This window comes from Schistocerca americana, chromosome 2, assembly GCF_021461395.2.
Source record: "Schistocerca americana isolate TAMUIC-IGC-003095 chromosome 2, iqSchAmer2.1, whole genome shotgun sequence".
In the NCBI taxonomy this organism is placed as follows: Eukaryota; Metazoa; Arthropoda; class Insecta; order Orthoptera; family Acrididae; genus Schistocerca; species Schistocerca americana.
The window spans coordinates 738006105-738027422 of record NC_060120.1 but is presented as its reverse complement, the minus strand read 5'-3'; the positions used below and the strand labels follow the sequence as shown (position 1 = coordinate 738027422).

General features: G+C 37.6%; 1 protein-coding gene across 7 annotated transcripts in view; it reads left to right on the top strand.

Moving 5' to 3' along the window:
• LOC124594806 (serologically defined colon cancer antigen 8 homolog) overlaps positions 1-21318 on the top strand; it is a 232612-nt gene that overhangs the window by 83123 nt on the left and 128171 nt on the right. For 6 of the 7 annotated variants that reach the window (XR_006978156.1, XM_047133238.1, XM_047133239.1 and 3 more), the window contains exons 8-9: positions 5788-6026; positions 18729-18858. Coding sequence is in view for 6 of the 7 variants with exons in the window: in XM_047133238.1 (XP_046989194.1) it covers positions 5788-6026; positions 18729-18858 (369 nt within the window). In the remaining variant the exon portion in view is untranslated. The remainder of the gene's footprint in view (positions 1-5787; positions 6027-18728; positions 18859-21318) is intronic. The other variant, XM_047133237.1, reaches the window with a different exon arrangement.

The following is a 21318-nucleotide window of genomic DNA, read 5'->3' as shown; positions in this document are numbered from 1 at the left end:
CGTGTGCGAGGGCAGTTTACCGGGCCGCTTAGCGCGCCCGGCGGGCCGGTTAATGTTACACACGGCTGGCGAAGTTTCAAATGATTCCTGAGCAAAGTCAAGCGTGTCTTGTCTATCCAATATGTCTATCACTTGTTGAAGGGAGGGATTAACTAGTTTCAAAATCTGTTCCCGTATGCGAACATCAGAAACGTTCTGTGCAATTGCATCACGCACCATAGTATCTGAATAAGGAAGGCCACAGTCACATTCAAACGCACAATCCCTAGTAAGGCCTTGCAAAGTTGCAACCCACTCCCTATTAGTTTGACCGGCCGTACGTTTTGTACGAAAGGACGTATACCTTTTTGCAACGACATTTACTGTTTCTTTGAAATAGGCGTCCAATGCCGACAAAGTTTCTTCGTAGGACAGAGTTGCTACGTCGCGTCGGGGAAACAATTTCACTATCACACGGTCCGTTTGCACGCCGACACAAGACAATAAGTGAGGCTGCCGCTCGTTACCTTGAATTCTGTAGGCAGCGAGATGAAATCCAAACTGGCGGGACCACTCAGTCCAGGTCTCGTGCTGTGCATCAAAATTGCGAAACTGCGGTGCAACTGCAGGTTGTGGCTGCGGGAGCGATGAAGTGGCGGCTGCCGCATCGGTTTGAATGGCACGTTGACCCTGGACGAGCTGTCCAAGGGCATCCAATAACGCCTGCGTCTGCTGATTCTGCAAGCGATAAAATTCGGACAGTACATCTGGAGATTGTGGCGAAGCCATGACACAAGTAAATGTAAGCAATTAGAAAGAACAAGACCCTTTCCGTTGTCTCGTCGCCAATGATGTGTTGGTAAATGTGCCAACACCTTGTAGATAGAGGCGGCCTAAATGCACGCTATCTAACGCAGACGGGCGTGAATTCTGGAACAGGATAAGTAGTGAATGGTATGCAAGAAAAGTATGCAGCTCCTCGAATACTTATCTTTTATTCTTTGATGTGAATTACAGCATTCGTGATGAGACATTTCATACGATAACTATCAAACTATCACTTGCTATGTAAGGCTAATGGCGCCTTGCTAGGTCGTAGCCATGGACTTAGCTGAATGCTATTCTAACTGTCTCTCGGCAAATGAGAGAAAGGCTTCGTCAGTGTAGTCGCTAGCAATGTCGTCGTACAACTGGGGTCGAGTGCCAGTCCGTAACTCGAGACCTACCTTGTGGTGGCGCTCGGTCTGCGATCACACAGTGGCGACACGCGGGTCCAACATGTACTAAATGGACCGCGGCCGATTTAAGCTACCACCTAGCAAGTGTGGTGTCTGGCGGTGACACCACACATACAATGAGGATTGTGTAAATGAAAGCAGTCGTGATTCGGGAACAGAACAAGAACTGTTCAGAAAATGATGAATTTGAGTCACAGGAAGAAATGCTTCAAGAGGATGTATTTCTTTTATGAAAAGATGGAATAATTAAATGGAGGAAAAGTAAATTTTCTACCATTGTTTGAATAAGAGCTTGTAAAGTTATTAAGCATTTACTTGGACTGAAAACTGATGCTCATATAACAGACAGAAACAGATATTAAGTTATTCTTGAATGAAAATGTAATTAATACCCATTGCTGCAGCGTATACTAATATGAAATTTGTGGTAAATTGTGGTAAATTTTCTAGGGGAAGGAATGCTAAAGAAACTGATGTCTTTGAGAGCAGAGCTCTATCAGTTGGTAATATGTGTGTGGATCTCTGAGACATTCTAGAAATAGTTTATCAAGCTTGTGGGATAACTCAAAAGGGCAACAGAATTGAATCATGCTACTTGTGCATGAATAAAAACCAATTCAGGCTGCACTTGAGATGTCTCAGATTTCATAGTATCCTTGATAGAGGTGTTCACAGAGAGAATGATAAATTGGCTGCTATCTAGAGATACTGGAGCTATGTGCAAACAATTGCCAAAAATATTTGTCACCTAGTGTATGCCTTACTGTATGTGTATACTAAACAAATAAAATTTATATATAAATAAAACACTTCTAAAACCATCCATTTACACTGGTAGAAGTGCCCAAATACACTGTTTATGTCATGGGTGACACCTGTCATCTGCACAAGTAACCAAGTCAGGAATTATCGCACGAGTAACGCAGGGTTAATGCACTGCTGTATGTCATCTCTTTTGTATTAATAACACTTAAGGTACAGAGTCTAGAAAGTACTGTACGAAACATTTAATGGGTTGAAATCCTTGCATTAAACAGTTCGTGCGCTAAAATGCTCTTTCAGGGTTGGTCTGTTAATTAGAAGCCGTGAGTGGTCAGATAAGTTTAATAATTCAGTAGCAGCTTTTCTGTGACAATGTAAAACTGTTTCTGATATCTGCTCATGAAACAAGTGTGCTCCTAGAACTTAAACACAGTTTCCCCCATTTGTAATCACTTTTCTAGAGAGGTTTTTATCAGTCATTTCCATTTATTTCAAACTGTTGATGTATACAATAGACATTTTTTAGCAATTCTAAATGAACTTTTTAAAGTTTTCCCACTTCCTTTTTTTTTATGCAGTCAGATGTAGAGGGCTGCGCACAGCTACAAAATTCCTGTTCCACCAGGTTCTGTTTCCTACTTTTGCCCTCTATTTCGATATGCAGCAAGATCTTATGGATTCCATCTCTCCGCCTTTTCTTTGGTCTTCCTAGTCATCTTCTTCCATGGGGAGTAAACTCCGTGGATTTCAGTTTCAAAGACTATTGATGTTTCCCATACAAATTGTTTGGTTCTCATGAGACCTACAATATTTAGTCTGTTATAGATCTCATTTAGATTACAATGATGCCAGATCCTCCATTCCCCAGTGATATCAGCTTGTAACAGACCATAGATCTTCTAAAAACTTTCCACTTGAAAACACACTGGACACTGCAAGTTTCACATCTGTACAGCACTATGCGTTGGATCTGTTTTTGTACAGCTGAACTTGGAAATTCCTTGAGATACCGCACAATTGAAAAAGTTGACTGAGACTGAAGTACAGTTGGTCTGTGATTTTGATGCTCACTTTGATTTCTGCATCACATGATGTGTCCTCTCTAAAGGTCACCACCAGATATTTAAAATTGTCAACCATTTTGTAGGATCAGATTCTATCAGCAGTTGGAGCGAATCTCTTGAATAGGCATGAGTCCTGCTCAATACCAGATACTTGGCCTTCAGTTCATCCACAAGGAGACTAATCTTGCTCACTGCCACCTCTACGCTGTTGCTTATTCCTTCATTATCTTTTCGGGTGCCAAGTTGAACAATATTAGAGACACACCATCATCTTGTATCAGCTGTGTGATTATATCAAAGCTCTATGTGACTTCACTCCCAAACTTCACTTTGTCTTTTGAGTAAGTGAGAAAACTCTTAACTAGGTGTTGAGTTTCGTGTGTATTTCAAACTCGTGTATTTCATCAGGCTTTCCCAGTGAATGCAGTCGTACACTTTCTTAAAATCCATGAAGAGCACAGGAAGGTCTTTACCAAATACTCACGTCTTCTTGGTGGTAAGCTGTTGCCATGCTTTCTGAAACACCCTGATATTCACAACTCATTTCTTCTGCAAATGGTGGGATTCTCTTCAGTAAACAGTTTATAGCAGATGCACATGAGTGTGATTGCTGTGTACATGATGCGGCCCCTTTAGTCAACTTCCTTGTGTGTAGGACAGATGACTGCTGTCTTCCAGTCTTCTGGGATCCTCTTTGTTACTTGGTGAATTCTCCTGTGAAATCTCTCCCCTCCAGCTTTATTGACTTCCATATGGGTTGCATCTTCTCCTAGACTTTTGTTCTTGTTCAACTTCATTATCAAATTCTTCATTTCTTCCAGTGTAGATGATGCGTAATCTAAATCTATAAAGTCACGAGTTGGAATTCAAACAGATCTTTAGGTTCATCACAGTTGAGGTGCTCCCTGAAGTATTCTTTCCATCTTTTAATGATGTTGAACTCATTGGTGAGTATGGTCCCTTTATTGCCCTTGACAAACTTTTATGGGTATGGTATCTTTTCTTAAAGATGTTATGTTTGTGGTACATTTTTTGAGCCCCTTTTTCTGAGAAATCTTGTTGAAACTTCTCTGTCATTCATTTGAGTTACATTCTCTTTGCTATCCTTCAGCTTTGCTTGGGCAGTTCTTTGTACTTCTTCGAACTGTGTTTTGTCTTGATCAAAATTTGTGCTTTTGTCCAGATCTCCTTGGCTTGTTTCCTCTTGGCTAATGCTTTAATGCAGTCATTGCCAGACCAAATCTTCTTTCCCCTGACCTTCTTATTAATGACTACGTTTGCCACCTTTCTTCTGTGTTCTTTTGTGAATCTTTTTCCTTCAGAATTTCAAAGAAGTTGCTGAACTGTAGGTGAAATTCACCTTTCTCTGCAGTGTCTCAGAGAATATCGATGTGGTAGTGTACTACTTTCTTAAGACTGTTTTTGACTTTGACTTTGGGTTTGGATTGAACATGTAGCCAGTATTTTACTAGGAAGTAGATCCTCCCACGCTCTGTACCCTGTTCTGTCTTTACACCCATCACTTAATTCTTTGATTTTACATCAGCTGCAATATGATATATTTGACTAATTCTTTTAACATCTGGTGACACCAAAGTTCCCTTGTGTATATTCTTCCTTTGGAAATTTGTACTACTTGTGAATATCACTTTCTGTATTGCAGAGGTGATGAACATGATAGCATTGTTGTTGCTGATTTCTTGTAAACTGTTTCTTCCAGTTGTTGAATTGAGTACACCTTCTCTTCCCACTTCAGCATTCATGATGCCTGGTTGGACTTTGCAACTGTATGCAGAATGGTATCCACCATAGTCCCCAATGCCACACACAATTTGTCCATTGTTTGGGGAGTATTTCCTTTTGTGAGAACATGGAAGTTCACAAGTGACATTTAACATCTCTTTGTGTCTATTATTAATACTGCAATTCTAGTGGTCACTGATGAAAATTCAGATGTATTAGCAGCTAGAGCCTTACTCGCACAAAATACAATACGTAATTTGTGCTCTGGATCACAGGTTCCATGAAAGATTGCATGTTTTTCTACATAAAGGGTAACCATTATCCTCCCAGCGAACTTCCTGTAAAGGGACTAAAAGCACCTCCTTGACTAGACTGACTTAGGCACCTGTTTTGTAGAAACTGTGAATATTCCATGTCCAAACTCATATACCTTGTTTTCACATTTTTCATCTATTTTGTATTATGAAGATTGGAGGAGTCCTTATTTCTGTTTACCATTACCAAGTTTTCTGTGATGGGGTTGTAACTCATCACCAATCCCCAAACTGGACGACATGGGTTTTTGTTTTTGGCAGTAACCTTCCACTGGATGAACTGCTTTCCTTGTAGCTGCCGAGGTTTGTCTACTCTTTCCTTAAAAGAATGAAAGGATGGAGACAGGAAGTAGGAAGATACGGCACTGTGAGGGACACTATCTCTGGTTCATTGACTAAGACGTGTCTAGCTTGAGAGAGTGTGTGAGTAACTATGCTACTGGCTGCATAGCTCTTAGTTCTATGAATGTGCAAACCTCTCTGCCTGCAAGGACAGTGCTGTTTTAAGGATGTGTTTCCAGAAGAGAAAATTTTCCCCTCACTGCACAAAATATATTATTTGAATCTGTGTTACACAATTTCATAATGTGAATTCTGCGCCTGTTGTATTAAATCTTAAATAATACTTTTTTCATTGTGTGATGAAAAGTGCTGGTGCTCACTCATCTGCCAGATTCTAATGTACAGCAGGTCTCCAGAGTGAGGCGTCACAGAACGCAGCAGAACGTGGTTCCTTGGAGCAAGAGCTTACTTCAAGTAGACTCATGATTGAGCGAGCTGAACGTGAGGCACGGCAGGAAGCAGCTCGACTTCAGGCTGAAATAACAGCACTTCGACAACGTCTCGATCGTGCTGATGGAGATCTCTTGCACAGCAGGCGTGAAAACCTACGGCTTTCTGAACAGGTTGCATCACTTGAGCGAGAGGTATTGTTTCTTCCCATCTTCTAGTTTATATTGTTAAGGCCTGTGTTGGAGGTACAGTGTATAGATGAATAGTAGGGAATAACATCAAAATATCAGGTGGCAAATTGTTGCAATCTGTAGCATCGAAAGTATTGCGAATAATAATCATGATTGTTATTGTTTTATATTATTGTAATGGGCTGCTCATTACATATTGCACTATAAGATTTTGGGGAATGGTTAATGGTGTCGAGTCCTTCTGTTATTTACACAGATTCACATGTAAGTTGGATTGACATGGCTTGATTTCCCAAGTTTGTATCATCCAGTTTAGACTTCATATGAGCTTTATGAGAGTATTACCATTTATTTGAATTGTTACTATTATTGTAAATACCGTACCAAATACCTTACCAATTGTCTTCTCATTAAATTATCTGGTAAAATGGTAATTTCATGGAAGGGTGGAAGATATTCCTTACATGAGGAGTCATTAGGTTTGTTTGAGCAGCAATCACAGATAATTTGCACAGTGAAGAAGAGTTTCAAGTTATTTGTACTTTTTGCATTGCTAGAACACGTATCCTGCTTTGTTATTTGGTCACCAGTAGCATTTTTTATTGTAATATGTAAAAAACAGATATGATATGAAAATAATTATCAAGCACTGAACCTGTAATGTCCTAGCTAAACAAGGAAAACACTGTATGTATTTATGTTGGCAAGTGGGACATTGGGATTACTTGAGAAAATACTGGAAATCATTGGAATTAACAGCCTGAAAGGGGCTATTATCTTAACCCTTTTGTGGGTGCATTTTTTGTAACAACACAGTGATGATAATTGTTTTACTATCCTGTTAGAATTGTGGTCAACTAACTATATTTATTCTTTGATAATTTTATTTTTGTGATTTATGACCAAAAACTGTGCTGGTACATGTATCATCATGGCGCCTTTGTGAGATATTAAAACTATGATGGTAAATGGATTTCCCTCTTCCCTTTTGTGAGCTGTTACGTGTCGCCATTATACATAAAAATTAATGAACAGTGTTTTCTGTTTTTATTTTATGTTTTTTTTATTTTATTTAAAAAATAGATATTGAAGTTTACCTACCACAATGTGAAAACAATCCCAGAAACTTTATCACGCACTAAATGTATGAGCTGATACAGGTCACAATAATGTATATTGCAGAAGCAAAGCATTGTGTTTCGACAACTGCAGTGATCCCACAACAAACAGAATCTGATTATTGTAGCAATTTTCATACATATGGTGCAATGTACTACCATGAGATGTCAGGCATAGACAGAGATGGTAAGACATATTCCCAAGAGCTTTGGGATACTGCTAAGTTGGTGGTAAGTGTGCTTCCCAAGGACCACAAATGACAGATTAATTCTGTGTAAATATACTTCCCAAGCCCCTTCCAGAAACTACTTTGATGGCAACCACACTTCCCAAGAACCATTAGAAAACTGTTGTTTGGTGGGATCTATACTTCCCACAGTGCTGAAGGCTATATTTCACAACAAACAGTAACTGCAGCTGGTGCAGCAGACTGCCACTAGATGCCAGGAGCATACAGAAGTGGTTAACACATGTTCTCGTAAATGCTGTAAAGAAATGCATTTAGTGGAAAGTATTTCCCCCATGGCCTGTGAAAGGGTTAAGGGCAAAGATTTTTGTTGTGTGAACAAGGAAATTCAGTTTATATCTTCTACTTTAGCACGAGCATTCAATTATTTACTTTTACTTCCAAGAGACATAGAAGTTCTCAATATGCAGAAACTGCCAAGATGTGAATATTGGAGGAGAGGTCTTTTACGTGTGTGTATGTTGGTTGGGAACAATGTCTGATTGAGATGGAGAGAGTGATCGGGCTGTGCTATGTTGTTCATTGAATGTAGCATACTTTTCTCAAGTTACAATTTAATGATACGTGTTTGCCATTTTAGATTAATTGGGATCCACAAGCCTAAAAATAAGTTTGCAACTCAGGGTATATTTTAGAAACATCAGTTTTGACATGCACTCATTCTTGTGTTTATATATTAAAGTTCAGGAAGGCTACACTGCTTAGTATCAAGTTGAAATTAATTTGCTGTATCATTAAATTTTCAGCATCCATAGAGGATCTCGGTCAATTTTGTTGATAAGCAATAGTGGCTAATTAACACTCTTGGGTTGTTTGGTCGAAAGCTCTTTCATTCTTCTATTAATATGTTTTAATGAAAACAGTTAACAGTGAAGTGAAGTGGATAATGATATTAAAAAATTCCACAAAATATATCATATACATCACACGTGGAAAATGTATTGTGATGATGAAACAGTGTATTTTGGCCAATCCATAATTGATCAAAGAATGATATTCTGTAAATATGAAACTTAAATGACACAACTTAGAAATAACATGAAACCTGAAGAAGATTGCACAAAGGTGTCAAAATATGTCTTCTGAACAAAATGTTGTGTCGCAAACTACTAACTAATTTCGACTGCCCAGTAGTTTTAACATAAATTTGGTAATGTGCAGACATACATACCATATAGCATTAATAGATCATACATTATGTCATAAAAGACACAAATAATGAGAAAATACTGGAAGGTCGTAGGAATTTGCAACCCTAAATTTTGGCACAAAATGAGTGGTTTGTTCATATGGCAGTGGCTCCCTACTAATCTTGTTGTAATTTCTATCCTTGGTAAGGGACATGTGTCAGTTATGCTTGGGTCTTTACTGTACGCTTGAGATCACCACAGGTTTGATGGGACTCAGAGTTTGTTAACTGTGACCAATTGGTATGTCTTTTGAACTGTGACCAATTTGTGTATGAAATACGATGTACTGTTAGATTAGATTAGATTAATACTAGTTCCATGGATCATGAATATGATATTTCGTAATGATGTGGAACGAGTCGAATTTTCTAATACATGACATAATTAGGTTAATTTAACAACATACTTAGGTTAATATAACAACTTTATTTTTTTTGTGTTTTTTGTTTTTCTTTATTTTTTATTTTTATTTTTCTTATTTTTTAAATATTTTTTTTTCTTTTTTTTCTTAATTTATGTCTAAAAATTCCTCTATGGAGTAGAAGGAGCTGTCATTCAGAAATTCTTTTACTTTCTTCTTAAATACTTGTTGGTTCTCTGTCAGACTTTTGATACTATTTGGTAAGTGACCAAAGACTTTAGTGCCAGTATAATTCACCCCTTTCTGTGCCAAAGTTAGATTTAATCTGTCAAAAATTACAGATAGGTGTCAGCTCTGAATGCAAAGTGGGCTGAAAACCCTTTTGCACACCCCAATTCTTGATTCAGTAGGATGGAAAATAGGTCACAGGTTTCATTAATTTGTTGCTATGGCATGATTTCGAGATAACATGAGCTGAGTCCGCTATGGTAAACTGGTATTTGTTAAAAGAGAGATTTCTTCTTGCTAAATGACCACGAGTCTCAAATAGGTCACAGGTTTCATTAATTTGTTGCTATGGCATGATTTCAGAGATAACTTGAGCTGAGTCCACTATGGTAAAGTTGAATTTGTTAAAAGAGAGATGCTAAACGACCACAAGTCTCAGCTGTCTAGTGACCAGAATGTATGTTCCTTGGTCAACCCACACCCCTTTTACAAGAATTGGAATTTGGCAGAATCCTGGTAACACTATGCCACACCATGGAAGTGGAGGGAACCCCAATTGGATATATGTTTTCGCTGATAACAATGTAGCTGTTGTGTCTGTGTTGATATGGAGCTGAACTGAATTCCTGGCTATCTGTAGGTTACTCGCAGCACTTTTGTTGTGCTTCCCCTTGCATCACATGAATGGGATTTACTTGCATGGGTTTCACCTCTTAGTGCCACAACAAACAAATACCACACGGCCTGACCAACCAAAATTCGTGCAATATTCTTGGAAGTTTGGGCAAACCTTGTGAGAATGGTGGAAGAAACAATTTGGGCAAGAGGAGAGCTCCATATGGCACCAGCATGGCGGTCTATTCCATGGTGTTGGACAATGACCTTTGGCTAGCCTGTCATACCACTTCAAAAGCCTGTCTATAGCTAGGACATCATCTACCCTAAGGTCGGCTAATATCAGTGCTTCCACCTGGACATGTTGTCTCGAGTGAACACATCTGCTTACGACTACCTACAGTTGTTTGCAACGAACTGAAATTTCCAGTGCTGGCTGATACATTGAAGTTAAGTAGGCCATTGTTATAAGGCTGACTTTGTGTTCCGCATAGTTGGAGGAGGACAGTTTTTCTGATAACACTTTATGACAGCACAGTCTGTTGCCAGCTCAAGAATGTTCCACTCACCTTTTAGTGATTTCTTTTGCTGTGCACGGCTCTCCTGAAGCTGTGAGTAGTGTTTTTCAGCTTCAAAAGCTGTAAGAAAAATTTCCACACCAAACATGTTGACAGTGTGTAGACGTTGTTTTCTAGTTCCAGACTTGGCTAACTACCAGATGAGAGAAAGTTGTAGAGTGAAAACTGTAATATTGTTACTTTCAAGTACAATTTTATGCCACCAAGTCTGTGCTCATTACAGTTTGAAATGTGACTTTCATTTGTACAGCACAATCACTCTTCATAGCCGGTTCAAGGTCTCCACCATCACCTCTCACTGAAAAGACACATGGATTGTCTGTTTATTTAGTACTTGCTCAATACCTGGCTAGTGTTCACTTTGAACTATCAGTGCTAGGTTATGATTGTACAATACACCATACAGAATTCAAGTTAGTTGAAGTAAAGTCACATAGAAAATTCTGAACTCGCACTTTCGTCATTTACGTTCATTAGTAATACTTTCCAGCACTCCATGATCTTTTAAATCTCATGGCAACTCAAAATTCAGATGTCTTTGTAGAGCTCAGCACAAACACGTCTGATCATCACTGTATCTGAATACTGAGTCTTTTAGATTCCAGATAGCAATACCAATTATGGTACAGATACTCGTGAAAGTGCAGTCTTCTGATTGGGTGCATCCAAACTCAGCCAATCAGCTTTTGAGTTTGATCCATACCAGCCTGCATTTTCCATTATGAACCACTCACATTATCAAGTTATTTTAGACATATGTATTAAATAATATGCATCAGCAAAACAAATAACAACTTAATTCCCTCTGTAGATGTCAACATTTCTGTAATACCTTTATTGTTCCGCCAGTACTGTAAACTGGCATATTACAATATACAAAATTACCCATTATATGTGACCCATTGACATACACACTTCCATACACTCAGCTATTTACAGCTGCAAATATTCACATGCCAGATACATACCACATTTGTTCCTTCATTTGTTCAAGTAAGAAAACATTTGCAATTGGCAATACTTAATAAAAATGTTAAAGACACCAAAATTGAAATTTATTTCATTTTACGTGTAATCTTTTTTGTTTGCTACTGAAAAGCTAGTTATTTAATTAAATCTTCCATTGACTAGTTATGAACTTACGAGGATGTTACTGATTTTTGTAAGTTCTATATTTGGTATTAGATTAGATTAGATTAGATTAGATTTACTTTCATTCCAATTGATCCGTAGTGAGGAGGTCCTCCAGGATGTGGAACATGTCAGAAAAACAACAATACATGACAAATATTTAAACTAAAACAAATAAGCTAATGTACCATTCCACAGGTCCCAAGTGGAATGATCGTCATTTTTTAATGAACACTAAGAGTCATTTTACAAATACTATTGCACTGAATTTAAAATAAAAAAGTTTTATATTTATTTATAAGGTAAGAAACATGTAATACAACTACTGTAATACTTATTTACAATGAACACATTACTGCACTGAAATGGTGCAGAAGTTAGATTATACTTACACACACACACACACACACACACACACACACACAAATTTTCAGTGAACACATTACTGCACTGAAATTGTGCAGAAGTTATGTTGTACTTATATACAAATCAGTTGGTTTTCCTCAGAAATTCATCAATGGAGTAGAAGGAGTTGGCCACCAATAAATCCTTTAGGCTTCTCTTAAACTGAATTTCATTGGTTGTTAAGCTTTTTATGGCTGCTGGCAAGTTATTGAAAATGTGTGTTCCTGAATAATGCACACCTTTTTGTACAAGACTAAGTGACTTTAAATCCTTGTGAAGATTATTCTTATTTCTAGTATTGATTCCATGAATTGAGCTGTTGGTTTGAAAAAGTGATATATTTTTAATGACAAATTTCATTAAGGAATAAATATATTGGGAAGCTGTAGTTAGTATCCCTAGTTCCCTAAACAGGCTTCTGCAGGATGTTCTTGAGTTCACACCACATATAATTCTTACTGCACGTTTTTGTGCCCGGAAAACTTTAGCTTGGCTTGATGAATTACCCCAGAAAATAATCCCATATGACATTATGGAATGAAAGTAAGCATAGTATGCCAGCTTTTTCATTTTTATATCCCCTATGTCTGACAAAATTCGCATTGCAAACAGAGATTTGTTAAGACGCTTCAGCAGTTCTGTGGTGTGCTCCTCCCAGTTGAATTTATTATCAAGCTGTAATCCCAAGAATTTAACACCGTCCACTTCTTCTATCTTCTTGTCATCATATGTTAGACATATACTCTTGGGACACCCCTTACAAGTTCTGAACTGCATGTAGTGTGTTTTTTCAAAGTTTAGTGACAAAGAATTGGCTAGGAACCAGTGATTAATGTCTACAAATATTTTATTGGCTGATCTTTCTAAGACTACACTTGATTTGCTATTTATTGCAATGTTTGTATCATCAGCAAACAAAACAAACTTGGCATCTGGTAATGTTACTGATGAAAGGTCATTGATATACACAAGAAAAAGTAAGGGCCCCAAAATGGAACCTTGTGGGACCCCACATGTAATTAGTTCCCAGTTGGATGATGCCTGATAGCTTGATACATGTCTCTTTCCTAATAACACCCTTTGTTTCCTGCCAGAGATATAAGATTTGAACCATTTTGCAGCATTTCCTGTTACACTATAATATTCTAGTTTACTTAAAAGGATATTGTGATTTACACAGTCAAATGCCTTTGACAGATCACAAAATATACCAGTTGCCTGCAATTTTTTGTCTAATGAATTAAGTACATTTTCACTGTAAGTGTAGATAGCCTTCTCAATATCAGAACCTTTTAGAAATCCAAACTGTGACTTTGACAGTATGTTATTTGAGATAAGATGGTTATAAAGACGACTGTACATTACTTTTTCGAAAATTTTTGAGAATGCTGGCAACAGTGAAATTGGACGGAAATTTGATGCTATTTCTTTATCTCCCTTCTTAAACAGTGGCTTAACTTCAGCATATTTCAGCCATTCGGGAAATATTCCACTGATAAACGACTGGTTACACAGATAGCTTAATATGTTACTTAGCTCAGAATCACATTCTTTAATTAACTTTGTTGATATTTCATCATACCCACTAGATGTTTTTGATTTTAAAGATTTTATGATGGACATTATTTCTGTCGGGGTAGTGAGGGTCAAATTCATATTATGGAAGTTACTTGAAATGTCTGGTCTAAGGTAATCCATAGCAGCATCTACCGAACCTGACAACCCCATCTTTTCAGTAACAGTTATAAAATGTTTGTTAAAAAGTTCTGCAACACTATACACATCTGTCACCAATGCATCATTTACTCTTAATGCTATTTGTTCCTCTTCATGTCTGGTTCTACCGGTCTCCTCCTTCACTATATCCCATATTGTCTTTATTTTGTTATCTGATATGACTATCTTTTCCTTGTAATATATTTGCTTTGACATCCGTATTACAGTCTTTAATATTTTGCAGTATTTCTTATAATGTGCTATAGCATCAACATTGGAAATGTTTCGGATTGACAGATACAGTTTTCTTTTTGTTTTACAAGATACCCCTATTCCTCGAGTAATCCATGGCTTCTTTGTAGACTTTGCTCTAACCTTGGTAAGTTTTGGGGGAAAGCAGTGTTCAAATAAGGTAAGCACTTTATTAGCAAAAATGTTATATTTTTCATTCATGCCATGAGCACTGTAAACATCAGTCCAGTGAATGTCTCTGAGGAGTGTCCTAAAATAATCAATTTTTGGCTTACTGATTACCCTCTTGAGCTCAGATTTAACAGATTTTATATCCTGTTCAGTATTAACATTTAACAGAAGGAACTGCATGTCATGGTCTGAGAGGCCATTGACTATTGGTTTTGTAATATAATTTTGTTCATTTGACTTTTCTATAAAGATATTATCAATGGCTGTTTGTGAGCAAGTGGTTATCCTAGTGGGGAACTTTACTGTGGGAATTAAGTTGAATGATAGTGTTACTAACTCAAATAGGTTCTTATTGGGAGAGTCTTTAAGGAAATCTACATTGAAATCACCAGCAACCACTATTTCTTTGTTTTTGGTTGTTAAATGGGCCAGTACAGCTTCAAGGTGGTTTACAAACAGATTAAAGTTACCTGCAGGTGCTCGATATACACTTAATATTATGAAAGATTTTTTGTGAAAATCTAATTCTGTTGCACATGCTTCCATATGCTGTTCTAGGCAAAATTTATGAATGTCTATGTTCTTAAATTTATGACAGTTCCTGATGAATGTGGCAACTCCTCCTTTCTCCATTTCTGATCTACAATAGTGAGATGCTAACCTAAACCCTGTAACACTTAAAAGTTCTATACCAGTGGTCACATGATGTTCAGAGAGGCAGATTATGTCAGCTGGGTTTGAAGACTCTAATTCATCTATACAGATAGTTAATTCATTAATTTTATTTCTCAGTCCTCGAATATTTTGATGCAATAAAGATAGCTGACATTTCACATTGACTGACTTAAAATTGGATGGAGTTAAAATATCTGCTGACAGTTGAAAATTCTTAACCAATGGCTGTTTATGTTGATGTAATAAGCTGGAATTATGTTTTTTGATTTCTTTCTCAAACTGAAGGTTTGTCTCAGTTCTAACCTCTCTTAAAATTTGTTTTCTTTCTGTCCTCCCTACCCTAAAAAAGGGTCTTTTCTGAATCCTATAACCACTGGTATTTTACCACTCATGACAGTGCCTCCCCCCTTTAACTTTCCTGCTATTTCCCCAGCCAATTTACCCTTCCCCTTCCTGTTGAGGTGAAGGCCATGCCTAGTATTTTATGTGCTTTTGAGTATCTCTAAAAGTACTGTAGATACAAGGATCAGCTATTGACATATCACACTGTTGTACAAAGTTTTATCCCATTTGGTATTTGGTAAAAGTATCATTTTGCTTTGTAATATGTACTTAATAATGCATTGTCTGTAAGGAAGTGACACATCTCAGCTGAAACCTCAGGCTGTCTCATGCAAGTAACATCTGTCAGAGTGAAGCCATGACTGACTGTCTGGATACAGCTACTAGCAATCATAAGATTTCTATAGAACAGTGTGTGCTGCTAAGCCACACACCTCTCTTATTCTTTCTCTCCCCCCCCCCCCCCCCCCCCCTCTCCCACACCCCTTTCTATTGTTTAAGAGTTACATAAAATTGCAATTGAAGATAATAAATTTTTCAATTTTCAGAAAATTAAACAGTGTAATACAAAATTAGAAATTCCTTGCCTTGGGCTTGCTAGCAGTTAAACTAACTTAGTCTGCTATTTTTAAAAGAAATACCCTCACGTCCCTTCCAAAAATCATTTTGTGTTCAAGCTCTGCATCAAACAGTGGAAGGCCACTCAAACACGTATACTCTTTGACGATGCGGTGAGATGCAGCCATATAACAGTTGGTCTTCGTCAGTATAAAGAAAAAAAAAGAAGAAAAAAGAGTCCAAAGATCAAAATCTTCGCACAGCACATGGACTTCACCAGTAACAAATACTTGTCTGCCCAAGTAGACAACACCTGAGGGCAAAGTAAGCCCTTATGACTTGTGAACAGCTGTTGCCTGGCTCAATGTCAGAGGCAAGCAGTTATCGCCCAGCTCATTGTCAAAAGCAGCTGAAGTCACTGGATTGTCATACTTAATTTGCCATCATAATCAACTGGTATTGGTTGAATAGCATAAAAATGTTTATCTTTAGTTGAAATGTTGAGATAAACAACAAAGCAAATGAGAACTTCCGGTGGTTACCATCTCAACAGTTTCACTCACTGTGCCAATGGTGAAATCGGCACTAACTGAAATGTTACCCTCAACATAATTTGAGTGCTTACTGCACTCAAGTTACGTTGTCTTGTGGGCTACTGCAATACTGATTTCATCAGCAACTCCACCACAATCACTGACGTTTTGTTTCAATGCCCTTTCAGTGCTGACTTTTCTGCATCCTCTGACATTTCCGAGTATGTGTCGATGGCCCAAACTTTATAAACTTTTACAAGCCTCAGTTCCAGGCAAAGAACTGTACATTTGTTGGATAGATGTGAAGCAATTGCTTCACGCTCTCCAATTTCAAATCAACTTCAGACATAACTTTGCCATAGAGCACATCATCAAGAGTGAACTTATCTTTTAACATATTACAGATCCTTTTGAAATCTGCACCCAATATGAAAAGATGTCAAAATATTTGGTGATCACAAGCACGGCAAGACTTTGTCGAGAAAGTGTCATTGCCTGCAAAAAATTGTCACGCTACTGTTCCATGCTCCTCCATGCTCCATCCGCTTGTGTCTGTGTATGTGCGGATGGATATCTGTGTGTGTGCGAGTGTATACCTGTCCTTTTTTCCCCCTAAGGTAAGTCTTTCCGCTCCCGGGATTGGAATGACTCCTTACCCTCTCCCTTAAAACCCACATCCTTTCATCTTTCCCTCTCCTTCCCTCTTTCCTGATGACGCAACCGTTGGTTGCGAAAGCTTGAATTGTGCGTGTATGTTTGTGTTTGTTTGTGTGTCTATCGACCTGCCAGCACTTTCGTTTGGTAAGTCACATCATCTTTGTTTTTAGATGAATTTAATATTCAGTTTGAGGAAAGCGGTTTGACAGTTAAATGTCACATTAGTGCAAATTTTCATGTGCAAAACAATTAGGTCCTTAAAATATGAACTTTTTGATACCTCATTGATATAGGTGGCAGCAGCTGTCTTGAAATGTTTCCATTTTTCCTTCAGATCACTAATTAACTTTCTCATAATTACCTACATTACTTTCAAGCAATCTCTCTCTCTCTCTCTCTCTCTCTCTCTCTCTCTCTCTCTCTCTCTCTCTCTCACACACACACACACACACACACACACACACAGAGAGAGAGAGAGAGAGAGAGAGAGAGAGAGAGAGAGAGAGCATTTGGATCAGTTGGTTCTACTTTTGACACAACAAAAGACATTTAACTTCACCGAAGAAAATCATCTAGTATGGCAACCTGCTCCGTTTCCTTACTGTGTGTGCCATGTCAATACTAGGTCCTGAGTGTCTGTGAATTTAAAGATTTTTCAAAAATCTCTGCACTTCTATCTACAGATCAATTCAAATCACTCCTAATCTGTTACCATCAGCTGCACATTTTAGAAAGCAGTCAGGGACACGGGGTTTAGAATGGAGAGGTTCAGAGATTTCCATAATTATTTGTAGTTCATTTAAGAAAGATAATCAGATCTGTACAAAAATGCAAGAAAGTAACAGACTTGGAAGGGACAAGGGTGCATTCAAGATATTGATAAGTTTCAGGGATCATACCAGAAGTTTTTGTGAGATTGTTATCTGTATTGAAAGTAAACATGTCTGTGATAAGCTGCATCAGGCTTTATATGGTTAATGACAACCTGTGAAAACAAATGCCCTTTTCCATGTAGTTTTCAGTCAGTTTTGTCTGAAATATTATTCGTTCAAGAGCTTGGGCATTTTTAATTGCACAATTCTCAAGCACGTAACTGTCGCCATGAACCACAGTGCAGGAATGGGGCAATAGATGGGTGGGGGTGGGGGATGGGCAGAGGACCTTATCGTGATAAAAGGGATAAAGATACAGAATAAATGTTAGTAAAACAGTGATAATGCAAATAGTTTTTGTTTACTCTTAGTCCATGCTATTAAAATATAAATTTGCAATTTCTATTCATAGTTTTTGTTCCCTGCACAGTTTGTTTCAAGAAATGCACTAATTTTTTTGATATAATATCAAGTAGACTCAGAAAATGTGCTCTATGTCAGCAGTTATGTCTTATAATTGCAGTGAATGAGAAGTGTCACACATACATATGTTCAAGAGTTATGCTTTAAGGAAGACAGCAATCCTGTCACACAAATTTATATTTCAAATTTCTGAAACCATTTGTGAGGGAGGATTCTTGAAGCATTATTAAGTCATTTGTGTACTGATTTTATAGGGCTGGGAAGGCAACGTTAGTTTCACTATAATGAGATGCAGATAAACAGTTATTTTCCAAGCCAATTGTTGAGTTGTATGGGAAGAGAATTCCAGTTTTGGAAATGAGTGTTCAATGAAGATGGGAAAGCAAAGTGAAAGAAAGAAACTGAACAGTAGCAAGTGCTAGAGAATCATGTGAAAGAACATACTTTCACAGGTGTCGAAAGAGGAATATGAAAGTTCATGCAAACATTGTTAGACTTGGCTAAATGGTAAACATTTTATGTTTATAGTTGGTTCTTAGAACAGTGATAGAAATTCTAGAAATCATTACAAGTCTCATATAACCAATATCTTGTATTATGATGATATGTGAGAGATTTTGTTATTCTTTCAGCTTAACCTAGCAAAAATGGCTAAAGAAAGTGCTACAAGAGATGCTGGTATTAGATCCTCTCCAAGTAAACAGTCAGGTGGAAGGGAAAAAGAGCTCTCATCAATGATTATGGATATGGAAGCTAAACATGGTAAGCTGTAATTAGATGACTGTTTATATTACACATTAATATATTGGCTGCGTGGTTGTGCATGTACTGAAACTCAACAAGAAGTATTAGGTTAAAATATAAATTTGCAATTTGCATTTAATCGAATGAAATTCTCTGTACTATTTCATTATAGCTACAAAAAAGTATCTGTTTCAATTTTATCATTTGATATGGCTCTTTGTACACCCAATTCTTTACTTAGTCTCAGAAATAAAAAGTAAATACCATGAACAAACATAGTGAATACAGCATCTAAGAACTTCACTTTGAAGTGAAGATAATGCAATTGTACAGTGATAAACTAAAATGTGTATGATGGAGCATTTCAGTGATGGAAGTAGAGTATCTTCTCTTTGAAATGTGTTCTCTTAGCCTAAATGTGAGGATCACTCCAAAAGAAATACACAACATTTTTTTTTCTTTTTTTTTCCTCCCCAAACTCCAACTTTTCTTTTACATCTTTTCATTTCACAGAGGTCATAAAAATATTTTTCTGCTTGTATCCAAATTTCATTCAATCTGTTTCCACAAATCGTGCTGTCATACCACCTCTGCAAGATAGCTTATTGCATTTGATGTTTGTCTGAAGCAACGTGCTGTTATAGAGTTCCTTTCTTGTGGAATGAGACAGTGAGGAACATTCTCCAGGGATTGAAGAAGTTTGTGGGGATGACACTGTTGATCACAAGATAGTTTGACATTAGGCAAGAAGATTATGTGGTGAAAGTGATCACACTAATACTCAGAATCTACTACACAGCGGCAGACCAAGCACTGCACAGACTCCTGAAAATACGCAGCATATTCAGCAGAGATTATGTGAAAAAATGGCATTTTTATCTCTTAAGAATGCATCAACATACTGTAAAAATATCAAAGATAAGGAAAATAATTTGGATGTTTAACAAAAAATTGTGCGTTTCTTTTGGTGTGACCCTCATAGCATCATTTTGTTGGTCTAAAAGCGAATCTTAATACTCCCTAGTGATGGTGGTACTTTTGTGAAGATAGTCTGTGAACATCAGGCACTCTAAAAACACCATAAAATGGCAGTCATGACTTTTGTGCAGATCAAACAATTTTTACATGCTATGGTGGTATTTCATCTTCTGTCACCCATGGTTTGTACATGTGTTTCATCTACTGTCAAGAAGTCTCAGAAAAAAATTAATGAACTTGCATTTTAACTCTCAAGTATTTTTTACTCAATTTGTTTTGGTGGGGACTCAAACCATCTCTATTGTGCTCAAAACATGGTGTAATATGAGGTGGACATGTCCTGTTTTTGCAGTGTCACCATGCTCGCATGCGTTCATTTGGCAATTGTTGAAAACAGCTTTAGAAATTTTTGCTACAACTTTATCAGTCATAGAATTTCTGGATGTCATGAGCACTCATAGTGTTTAGTAGATGCACAGCCATGACCATGAAGCAAACAAATCTTGATCCAGATTTTTCACAGTAATTATAATCTGGCCTTACTTTATAGTATTACAGTAAAATTTGCAGATTGTGTACCCAAAATTCAATGAGTACCTTTGAGCAGTTAATGCTAGACTTCAATAAAATGCACTTCTATGTGAAGGGCTGTATACACCCTATGTACAGTACTGCATTAAGTGAATCCATTTTAAGGAATGTGTTATCATACACAGAAAGCTTTTTCACTGGATGTAAATTTGCAGTATTAAAACAAAGAGTTATGACATGGGAATGTCTTTAATAGTGTACTTCATGTTTTATCTAGTGAATGATAGTGTAATGCAGAACTGTACTTTCAGCTATATGAATTAGAATAGATTGCTACTCAGCACATAGAGGAGGCATTGAGCTGCAGAAGAGCACATTTAAAAGAAGACTGTTGGATGTTATTAAGGTATTGGACAAAGTCTTTTGAATAACAAAAAGTTCCAAGATGGAACAACAACAATATGAAAAGGATAATTGCTACTCACCTTGTACAGGAGATGAGCTGCAGATAAGCACAGTAAAAAGAATACTGGAAATATGTAAGCTCATGGACAAAGTCTTTTCTCAGGCGACGAACTCTCACACAAACACATGGCTATTGTCTCCATCCAATAACGCCTGACTGTGTCTGATGTGAGCAGAAATTTGCTAGGGTGGGTAATGGGTAGTAAGGAGGCAGCATGGGGTGGGCAATGGGGGTTGGAGGGTAGGGGTGGGGGCAGATGTTAGTGCTGCTTGTGGAAGCATGCAGAGATATGGTTGGACATGTTTGAGCTGCTAAACGCAGCATCAGAAAGCTGTGCTGGAGGGGGAAATAGAGATGAGGAAGGGAAAGTAGGATGAGGAAAGGTCTTGTGGGTGCACTGGTGGGATAGAATGCTGGTGTGTTCTGCAATGGGAACAGGGAAGGGAGTAAGTAGGTGGCGAACAGGGACTAGTGAAGATTGAGGCCAGGGGGGATACTGAAGT